This window comes from Sinocyclocheilus rhinocerous, unplaced genomic scaffold (assembly GCF_001515625.1).
Source record: "Sinocyclocheilus rhinocerous isolate Xijiao unplaced genomic scaffold, SAMN03320098_v1.1 scaffold1774, whole genome shotgun sequence".
Taxonomy (NCBI): Eukaryota; Metazoa; Chordata; class Actinopteri; order Cypriniformes; family Cyprinidae; genus Sinocyclocheilus; species Sinocyclocheilus rhinocerous.
Window position 1 is genome coordinate 236,467 of NW_015638963.1, and position 12,065 is coordinate 248,531.

The following is a 12,065-nucleotide window of genomic DNA, read 5'->3' on the forward strand; positions in this document are numbered from 1 at the left end:
GGAAGAACCAGCCGAAGAACAGCAGAGTCGTGGTAGAAAGTTCGGAGATGGTATTAAAGTAGCTCACTTTAAATGTATTGTATGAATTGCCCTTACTATGGAATAAAAAATACGGAGTGTCTATTTACATTTAGTGCAAATAGCCCGCCTTGTTGGCAGTAATTCCGCTCTCCAACGTATGATTGGGTTAGTCAACACTTAAAAAGCAGCTGTACATAATCAGCTCCAGTGGCGCAGATGGTTATGCGCGTGTTGTCGAACTTTTTTTTCTCCCTTTTAACATTTAAACTGAGCTACTTTAATACCATCTCCGAACTTTCTACCACGACTCTGCTGTTCTTTTCTTCTTTGAACTTCTCGGCCACTGTATCATCTCCCAATGAACATAAATACGCTTCTAAAAATGTAAGTACACACTTTAAAGATTCTTGCACGAACAACAGGTGCATAGGATCTGATGAAGCATATTCATAAAATTTACAGGAATTAAAGTTACATGATCAATTTCAAGAAATAACAAAATGTAGACAGAAATAAAGCATTTTAAAAAGTCGGTGTCAATATAGCAACAAAAGTAACTTTTTTTTTTTTATAATGATATTAAGGTGTGCGGCTGCTCTATATTTTTGTTCTGTGTGATAAAAGTGATAAATGTGGTTCTATAAAACTAAAATGAACACAAATATATATACAATGAAATTTACAAATGTTTTTGTTGTTGTTGTGTTTAGACATGTTGAGCATCATTGCCACATCCAGCCACTATTCATATTTGACTAAAATTCAAATGCATTTCCTGAATCTGAAGTGAGCTAACAAACATGCAGATTTGTCATTCAAATGGACACTTAGAAATTGAAATTACAATTAAAATGTAATGCAATTTAATTAATAGCTGCTGCAAAAGTCATTTTTAAAAATGTGTATAATTTTTAAGCTTGAATTACCCATTGGCATGACCATACACACAACTTTGTGCATTTAAACATTAAATAAAAACATCTCTCTCATTATAATTTCATTTTATGGACCATGTTGGTGGAACATTTATATACCAAGAAAACGTCTCGGTTACGTATGGTAACCCTCGTTCCCTGAAGGAGGGAACGGAGACGTCACGTCTGATGACCGACGAATTGGGATCTCGCTTAGAGAGACCAATCTACTTCGTCGGTCTGGGACACGGGGGCGTTCAAGAATTGTGTCTTGTCCGTCTCGTGCATGTCAGCCAGACACAGCCAGAAATGGCGCTCCTGGACCACCATAGTGGACATCGCATGACCCAGAGACCGCATGCTGTGATCAGCGGCAGCTGGATGCAATAATCGCATGCCAATGTGCATTGGCTCGTTTAGTTTACACTCGAAGTAGATTGGTCTCTCTAAGCGAGATCCCAATTCGTCGGTCATCCGACGTGACGTCGAGAGTGACCGACTGAAAGGGAACTGTATTTTAGCTTAAACTCTTTAAAATGTTAACAAGATGGAAACCCTAAAAACCCTCTTTAAAAAATAAAACCTCATACCGGTTCATGACCATTTGGTTAAACCAACAAAAATCATTCAAGATGGGGTGTGATTTTAAAGCATCTGATCTAATTATTTTTAATGACATTACAAATTCACAAAACTCCTCTGAGAAAGCATGTTTTATGTCAATATTATAGTGGCATCTCCAAAAAACAAACACTCCCACCAGAGAGTCTAACTCCGAATAATACAAGTTGGTTGCCAAGTAATACATACTGTTGCTAAGTAATAGAGTTCCACACTTTGGTTCTGATGAGCTTCTAAAGCCCACAGCATCCTCATTAGCGGTGACTGGAGAAATAATGAACCCCACAAGGGACATTAGTAAAGGAAAATTACCTTTTAGATTCAAAAAGCTTTAGGGTTTACCTCCAGCCTCAGGAACAAATCATCATCAAAATGAAGGCGGCACACTACAAAGGCTCAGACAGACACTGTAGAAGCAAAACAACCCCTCGCCGTGGTCTCAACTGATTTTCCATGACAAATAGATGTTAAAATTTTATTCTGAAATGCTTGCCATTTGATATTGAGAGAGAAAAAAAAATCAAATCATATCCTTCAGCTGGTTGGTTGGTCATTGTTGTTTTTGTTTACTTTTAATGGCATGTCAGCAACAAGCAGTTGGTCAGTTGCTGTTCATATGATATATACAACCTTGTACTGTACACAAATTGACAGGAGACATTTCCATTCAGTTGTGAGAACAGGAATTTAAAAAAATTGTATGACAACAGGAATTCCATGAATTGATTTTATCCATTTCCATAATTTTATTCACTTCCAGGCATGGAAATCACAATTTTAAAATTCACATTAAAAATCACGGATTTCCACAAAGTCATCTACTTATCAGTTTGGAACATGCTTATACCTTTGTCAAATGCCTTTCCCTTATTTCAACACTGAAAATAATTAAAACCAGAATAGCTGAACAATCAACAATAAAATTAAATAGAAAATGTTGAAATGTAAAACAGTTCACAAAGCCAGGAAAAAACAAAAAAACAGCAGACAAAATCGTATTACATTCATGGCATAAAACATAAGATTGCACATTTTCACCAAATATAGCAGCACCTGACTTATATATGAACAAACTTCTATTAAGATCTAAAACCTATAAAAAACATTGTGCAATCAAAGTAGTTTAATGTACAGGCTCTGTAAACCTTCTCATCTGTACCATCTTTTACAGCCAAAACATCCTGCATTTTGAAGAAAGACCAAACATATCACAGCTTGATAAGATTGTACCATAAATTTACAAAAGAGGTTTCAGAAATGTCCTCCACTACACCACAGAACGATGCTCCCCGCACACATAAACAGCACTGGGGCGGATACGTCTCTTAGTGTGGCCAGGAAGCTGCGGCAGGAACTTGAAGTACTTGGGCATCAGGTCAAGGCAGGCGTCACGGAACTTCTTGATTCGCCAGTAGTAGATGAGAGGATTCAGGGCTGATTTGAGGTAGCAGGTCCACAGCAGCCACGTGCTGATCTCAAAAAAGTTCTGCCGGTAGTAGAACGCACGACTGAAGGTGGACAGCAGGCTGTAGGTGGCGAACGGAGCCCAGCATGCGGCGAAGACTGAGAACAGAATGAGGATCGTGGTGAAGGCACGTGTTTTGAAGCTCATGTCAACATTCATCTGAAAGGGCCTCTGCAGACTCATCAGACCCAGCTTGCTGGCCTGGCTGAGGCACACCGAGTCGGGGTGGGAGTGGATGCGCAGCGCATTGTGGCGGAGAGTACTCAAGATGCCCATGAACGTGTACAGCATCACCAGGAATGGAACAAAGAAGAACATCAGCATAATGAGCATCACGTAAGCATGGTAACCACGCTCCACCGTGTAGCCGAAAACACACTGTGGTGCTCTGGGGGGAATGTACAGGGCAGGATGGCCAATGGAAAGCGGGAAAGAAAAGCAGAAAGATAGAGACCATGAGACCGCAATTAACACTTTGGCCCGGCGTGGACTAAGCTTGTCCTGCTTTTGCACGATGATTAGGAAGCGGTCCACGCTGATGATCATCAAAATAGCTACTCCCTCCATCAGGAACATCCAGAAGAACATAGCCGACATGCGGCAAAACGCCTCTCCGAAGATCCAGCGTGTGGTCAACATGGTGACTAGCGCAAAGGGCATGTTGAGGACTGCTAGCATCATATCAGCAAAGGCGAGACTGGCCAGCAAGATGTTAATAGCGGAACGCATAGCGGCTCTCTGGTAAACCATGAGGCAGACCACCATGTTTCCGAGGAAGGCCAGCAGCAGCACGCAGATGATGACCAGGCAGAAGAACACCTGAAGGGGCAAGTTCAGGCCCTGATCAGGGTCCTGCCAAACAGTTGAAGGCGTTATGTATTCCGATAGAGTCAGGAACTCTAGCGAGCTGTTGAGTTTTGCGGTGGAATTCTCCATGACTCTTGTACCCGCTGGCTGGGTCAGCACCTTGGGCGTGGGGTGCAGGGTGGCGCTAGGCTCCCCTGAAGCCACAGGTGGACTAGTGGAGGAATAAAGCATTCTTCTTTTTGCAGTTACATGGTAAAGAGAGCAAGCTCAGCCTATCGGACAGGTCGCTAGCACACATCTCAGCATGGAGGCAGACCCTGTGGAAGCAGGAAAAAGGAATTAGTGATAACTCAATGTCAGTCAATCTAACATACAACAAAATACAGAGTAATAGTAAAGTGATGCTGTCAGCTGGCTACAGGTTTAAAGCTTAAAGCATAGAGACAAATTTCAGAAAGCCATTCCCAGATAGCTTTAAAAACAGCTTTGTTTTTGCCGGAAATTGCCAGCACGCAATGATGTCCAGCTGCTTTGTTTCAGCGAACTGCTGGCAGTGTGAACCCCGCTTGACTGTGAATATTGACAACGTGACAAAGTTGAATGAGACTGCGAGTTTCTTATGGCGCTTTTCCACTGCATGGTACGGCACAGCTCGGTACGGTTCACTTTTGGGGGGTTTTCCACTGGGTACAGTACCTGGTACTTTTTTTAGTACCACCTCGGTTGAGGTTCCAAGTGAACCATACCGTTTACCAAAACGTGACGTGTAAACTCTGCTAATCACTGATTGGCCGGAGAGAATCATCCCTACGTCCCTGTCACTGAACTTGCGACACAAACACAACAGAACCGCTAGATTTAAATCAGCACAGCCAGCGAAGGATCGAACGCAACTGTTTTGAACGAGCGCACATTTTTTTAACAAACAAAAAGTGGTTGTTTCGTTGTCAATTGAGGAAGTACAGACATTACTCTCATTGATAGCAGAGGAGCGGATCCAGCGAGAGCTTGATGGGGCGACGCGGAATGAAAAAGTTTTTCAGGCGGCGCAACTATAACGACATGTGAATAATCCCGCCCACTCTAAAGCGATACTAAACTGCAGTGGAAACGCAAACCGAGCCGTACTGAGCCGAGTCGTTCTCTGGGCAACAGTCTTATAGTCTGTACTTGGCTTTTAGCGTGTTTTTAATTTACTGTCCATATAAATCCCCAAGTATACATTGGTTTGTATTAGGGCTGTCAAAAAATTTTTTTTATTTCAAATATTCGTCTAATTTAAAATAAAAATCCACATTCGAATGCAAAAACATTGCATTAGAATTTTAGGTTCGCGTCAAGGCCAAAGTATACTTCGGCCGTCCACATCCGCATTACGTAATTTTCGTCATCAGGAGAGTCCGCAGGACGGTGCGCGTACAACAGCGCATGCGCGAGGTGAATGTTGAGACAGAGTAGGTGGCACTACACATATGTGTCAAGCTCGTCCGCGAGACGGAACGGAACGCAGAAAGTGAAGTATACCCGGTCCTTCAGGCAGCCTTATCAGTGGCGCACGAAATGCAACCACGATGTAAGTGTCATTGCATTTTAATGCTTTTGTTAGCTTGTCCAGTTGAACCCACTAGATGCGGCGCTGCTACATTGTTTATTCAAAATATTGCAGAAAAAGAGAACAATCAATGCGGGGAAGATGTTGTTTATGTCAAAACCGAAACCAAGTCGTTCACACAGAACGCATATTTATCACATTTTCTAGAGGGACATCTATCACCATTGCACTCGCGTCTTGCACAAGAGAGCCGCATGTTTAGAAAGCCATGTAAAATTAATGCATTATTATGCATTGAAGAAACGTGCATAATATTTTGCTCGATGCACCCTCTTGTGGCCTCAGGAGAGAAGCCAACAGCTTTTTTCCCCCCAACTGAAATTATGCCTTTTAAATTCGAATATTGATCATATTTATGTAAACAATTACAATTTAGTTTTTCAGCCATTTTGACAGCCCTAGTTTGTATCAGGCATACATACAGCACACATGGCATAAATTTAATCATCAGCATAGTATCCAGAATTTAGTTTTTCAGCCATTTTTTGTTTATAACAAGTTTATAAGTCAAATTATACTTGGGGATTTAGATGGACAGTAAATTAAAAACACACTAAAAGCCAAGTACAACGCCAATTTGTACGTTCAGTTCGCATATGCACCTTCAATTTTTTTTTTTTTTTACTAATTACTACATCCATAAGATATTAACACTGCCCCGGTCCTTTATTATACAGGAAACAGATGAGATGGAACAACAACAAACTAGTGTAGGCAGTGTTGCCAGATTGGGTGGATCTCTGCTTGATTGGGGGGTTTTGAAATTGATTGTGCGGGTAACATTTAGTTTGGGATCAGTTTGGCGTTTTTAACACTTACATTGTATAGGCAAACTGGTTAATAAACAAAACCCAAGTGTGCATGTACATCCAATCAGTCATCATGAGGTTACTAAACACACGCTCACTGCAGAGTTGGCTGGTGTTGGTGTTGATGCTGATAAGCTCGCACTTTTAGCTATTTTTAGCCACTTTTATCAAGAGCGATAGCAGGCAGACGTGATGATTCATGAGTGACATGTTTTAGAGAGAAAAGGGATCAGATTTTCCTCTAATTATGTTGCTTACTCTTATCACTTACGCTGAGCAATTCTCCATCACCACAAAAGTTTATAAGTCAAAGGCTGTGTCCTGAATCGCCCCTATTCCTTAATAGTGCAATAATTGAAGGCACTGTCATTTGTAGTGGTGTCCAAAACCACAGTGGATAAAATACCCATGCACTGTGAGAGTCATGCTAAATGAACTCCGTCCTTCCAGTGCATTCAGTTTCCAAATTTGTCCACTCGAAGAATAGAATGAAAACGAGTGAGCGATCTTGCAAAATTAATGTAGGGATTAGGGAATAGTGAATGCAGGTACAGGGGACAATTTTAGACAGGGCCGAAATAAGCTAAACATATACGTATGAGCATAAGGAGTTACACATTGAAACACCCACATTGGTTGGTTGACCAACTACGCTAAGGCTGTCTAAAGGAAATTCAGTTGTGTAAGACAACAACCAAAGTCTCTTCACATCCTGATAGCAATCACTAAGCTAAGTAGTCTACATGTATTTATATCATCTGTGGAAGATGTAGGACCATAAAATGTTCCTCCAATCATATCCCTCAGTCCAAGGGCTACGATAGGCTGCCCTACCTGCCTGTCAGCGTATGTATTTGCATACCTCCAAGTTAGGGCAGGACAATAATTCAATATCAATATATATCGCGATATAATTTTTTCCAATAACGGTGATATGATTTTTAAACACATTTCCGATATTTTGATATACATTACCAGTGTTTCCCATACATTGATTTATTTGTGGCGTTTGACTTCGTTGAATAAACATGAGGACTGCACGTTTCAAAATCAAAACACGGCGCGGGTGTTTTATATGAATGTATCTCTGAAGGGAAAGACAATCAGTTTGCATTTTCAATAATAAGCCCGTCTCCAGCAACGTTTTTGTTGTTGCTCTTTTTTTTTCTGCAGCAACTCAGAGCAATTTTCATACTCTTTATACTGGCTAAAGCACATTTGCTTCAATCTATAAGAATAATCATCGTACACTACCAGTCAAATGTTTTTGAATAGTAAGATTTTTACGTTTTTTAATTTTTTTTAAAGAATTCTCTTCTGCTTGCATTTATTTAATCCAAAGTAGAGCAAAAACAGTACAATTTTGAAATATGTTTACTATTTAAAATAACTGCTTTCTATTTGAATATATTTTAAAATGCAATTTATTTCTGTGATCAAAGCTGAATATTCAGAATCATTACTCCAGTCTTCAGTGTCACATGATCCAGAAATCATTCTAATATGCCGATTTGCTGATTATCAATATTTAAAACAGTTGAGTAAATTTCTTTTCAGGATTCTTTGATAAATAGAAAGATCCAAATGTCAGCATTTATCTGAAATAAAAAGCTTTTGTAACATTATACACTTCCGTTAAAAAGCTTTGAGTCAGTAGGCTACAATTTCTTTTTTTTTTGTTAAGAAATTATAGAAATTAATACTTTTATTTAGCAAGGATGCTTTAAATTGATCAAAAGTGATGATAAAGACATTTATAATGTTACAAAAGATTTCTATTTCAGATAAATGCTGTTCTTCTGAACTTTCTATTCATCAAAGAAACCTGAAAAAATTCTACTCTATGATTATTCTACAATGATTTTTGAGCAGCAAGTCAAAAAGAATTCTCCTGGGACGATTTAAATTTTTTTGTCATGCATTAAGCTGAAAGACTCTATATAATTGTTCTTATTACTTTTGGTCTTGTTATTATTTTTATTATATGTATGTTTTTGTATATTTGTACATATTTATTTATATATATAATTTTCAAACAAAATTGTTATATAACTGTTTTGAAATGATATATACGACTGAATTGTGAAATTGAAATGTTCCCTCTTGCCATGAATATAGCCACTGCTGTTGACATGGTGTTAAATCATAAATAAATAAATGAGCAGCAAATCAGAATATTAGAATGATTTCTGAAGGATCATGTGACTGGAGTAATGATGCTAAAAATATAGCTTTGAAATCACAGGAATAAATTGCATTTTAAAATATTTTCAAACAGAAAACTGTTATTTTAAATAGTAAAAATATTTTTAAATGTTACTGTTTTTGCTGTATTTTGGATCAAATAAATGCAGGCTTGGTGAGCAGAAGAGAATTCTTTAAAAACATAAAAAACTTACTGTTCAAAAACTTTTGACTGGTAGTTAGCCTATAGTTTGAAGTTAAAGATATTAATATTAATTAGGTGAGTCTGAGACGATTATTTGACAGTGATTTCACATTTCTTATTTGTATGAAGGCTAAATACAAATAAAAGGTGAACATTAACGTTTTTTTAAAAAAATTTTAAATAAAATATTATGTGGTTTATATTAGGTGTCATAGACTTTGCAAATTCATTTTCCATAAGTTTGTATGCACAGACATCTGTTGTGGGCGTTCTTGGCAGTTTTTACGAGGCTTTTTTTTAATAGTGTTCATATCGATATCGGAATTATATCGTATCGACCGAAATTAAGAAATATATTGTGATATAAGTTTTGGCCATATCGTCCAGCCCTACTCCGAGCACCGTTTCAGGTCATCAGTGCGTTTCATTACACTATTGCAGACCGAGCGAGAATGGAAAGCGTTATTATTGTAATATTATGCTCTTTGTACTGTAATGTTTTCTCATTGGTGAATGAGACATGAGGGAATCTGACAGCATTGCATTCAACCCTCCACCATCGCCGTCTCTCATCGTGTCACCGGTTAGCCTCTAGTCTGCCTGTGCACATTCTTGTGTTTTGGAGGAGGCGTGGCTTTGGAGAGTGATTATGCAGGAAGGGTGGTATCTTATGCTTTCAAAGCTAGCTTGCTATTGTTAGCGTCTACCTTACCTGACCTCTACCCTACCTTTAATTTTATAACCTAAGTGTACAACAGTTAACAAACCAGAATGTTTACGGTTCACCCATGAAAACAATTAATTGTATAATTTTACTCTTCCATTAATAATTACAAAATTCATCCTGACAAAAATTTTTTTTTGCTCTAAGGTGCAATTTTTCACAATACTTGTATCAAATAGAAGTAGATAGACGGGCAACAAAAAATAGCAGCCTGCCTTTATAAAAACTACAGTAGGCTTATTATTATTTTTTTTTTGGTAAAGTATTAAATTGTATTACTGCCACGGATTCCAATAAAAAAATTTAATAAAAAAAGAAAAAAAGAAATAAATAAATATACACATACACACACACACACACACACAATTTGTTTGCATTTCAATTACAAACCATTATAAAGAAAATATTGTGTAATTTTATGTTGTTCAGGAATAATATCATGTTGGATGTAGTTGTAGACTCTGGTGGTAACATCCCAAACTGTAAAATGAACAAACTTTACAATTAAAATAAAAGTTTTGCAAAAAAAAAAAAAAAGTTTAATAAAAGGTTTAATATTATAAAATATACACAAACAAAAGCCCATCTGCTGTTTTTGCATCTAAACAAAAACAGCAGATGGGCTGAATGAAAATGCATATTCACTGACAGTAGATGATGCTTATAGAGAAGCACAAATACAGCGGTTCCCCCTTTACACAAAGCAGTGCTGCGCTTATAAACACTACTTTATTAGGCATCATATGGAGCGAAGATGAAAAGAAAATGGAATTTAAACTTTTCTGAAGACAGTGAGTTCCCTTCAGATATACATTAATTTTACACCCAGTTCTTTGAGCTTAGGAAAGTTAAACAGTTGAAACATTATTTAAAATTTCTTCTTTTGTGTCCTGCAGAAGAAGGTCTGGTTTGGAACACTTGGAATGACATAAGGGTGAGTAAATGATGACCTCTGTGAAGTTGGCACCCCATTAAAAGAAATAATCACCAAAACTATGCCATTCGTTTGTGCTACGTTTGTGCCGCCATCATTTTTGCTCATGCGGATAAGAGTAATGCATCATCCGAAACTGTAAAGGGTCTACTTTTATTTGTACTCACAATATCAACAAGACGTTGTGCTTTTGTGAAAGAAAGAACAGGGTGCGCTTTCTGCCGTAAACTGGAGCACGTCACAAAAATCAAGCGTGGCGAAACTCATAGGCTACTTGCCTTACAGACATGAGAAATATATGTACTGGAAGCTCAAAATGTCTAAAATAAACCAATTCAAATCTAAAACAAATTCTCTCTGATTATGTAATCCATGTTGCATTTCTCTCTGAAGGCACGTCACTGTTCTGCAGAGATGGCGAGTCAACATTGTCAACTTCACCTTTGCAGCCGACACACTGACTGAGAAAACACTAGTTTATTAATAAATAATTAAAATATCTCATTGCTATTTTTCCCAACACATAGTCATTACATTTGCCTGTGCTTTGCGGCAAGCTTTATATATTTAGGCTATATATTAAAGGATCATTATTGTTCAGTTCCCCACCCCCCAGTATATACAGGGTTTCTGCAGACTTGAACAAGTTAAATTTAAGACTTTTTAAGACCTTTTTAATACCACCTTATATGAAATTTAAGACCTAAACCTGTAATGGAAATACACATTTTATTACATACATATATGTAATATTTAATGTGTATAAATTAAAAAGAAAACAAAATATCAATGCTGTAATAAATGGTATTTATTACTATGATATACAGTGAACTTTTCATGTCAGCAGACAATATTCCATACAAAATATCCCTGCAAAATAACTGCATCACTGAGATTTTTGGTGGAGTAAACAATCTGCAGCAATATTTTCATCAATGTTCTATCAGCTTTTACATACTTAAATCTGCATATTTACCTTTACAAAGGCCTATTTTTAACCTTTTGCGATGTATGCATCATCTTACATGTCAAATTATTACAATTTATCAATAAATTCAATATACACTATAGGGCTGCTACCAGTCAGATTAAATAATGTACACTGCAAATAACAATAATTACAACTGCAATAAATAATGTTATGAGATTAATGTTTTAAATGCATTTATGAGTATACAAATAAGAAATGTTGAGGGGAAAAATGCATACTTTTCAACAAACTTCTCAACTAAACTACCAGTAAGTGACAGTAAGTCACTTAATGAGTGAGTATTGAGTCATTCATTCAACTGATTGAGGGTGTTATCATGCTGCTATCTTAAGGACATTCGTGGACAGCTGACTCCTAAAGTTTTTGATATTCTTCATATTCTGTGTGGTGGTCAGATAAGTTTAAATAGATTTTTACCTTTTATGGGCATTTTACCTTAATAAAGCCATTTTTCTATAAGTGTGCATTATCTTTTGAGTCAAATTCTTACATTTAATCAGTGAATAAGAATAAGACATTTGGGCTGTTACCAAGCAAATGAAATCAGTATCAACAAAATTCATCTTTGCAATCCAGACATAAGCTGCACCTGAATTGGCATTTAGATGTGTTTACACACTGTTTAATGCAGAACATGAATGCATTTAACCTGCAGTTACAAATGCATAAATAATGTTTTGATATATTAAACATAAAACATTGAATACTGATATTTGAAATAATTTAAAAAATGAAAAGATACTTTAAATGTGAAATTAAAACCTCCAGTAGGTGGCAG

General features: G+C 37.2%; 1 protein-coding gene across 1 annotated transcript in view; it reads right to left on the reverse strand.

Annotated features, from left to right (window-relative positions):
* Positions 1–2,484: 2,484 nt before the first annotated feature.
* Positions 2,485–12,065, reverse strand: part of LOC107750403 (probable G-protein coupled receptor 63) — a 16,263-nt gene continuing 6,682 nt past the window's right edge. The window contains exon 2 of the mRNA XM_016565763.1: positions 2,485–4,145. Coding sequence (XP_016421249.1) covers positions 2,824–4,059 — 1,236 coding nt within the window. The 5' untranslated portion in view covers positions 4,060–4,145 and the 3' untranslated portion in view covers positions 2,485–2,823. The remainder of the gene's footprint in view (positions 4,146–12,065) is intronic.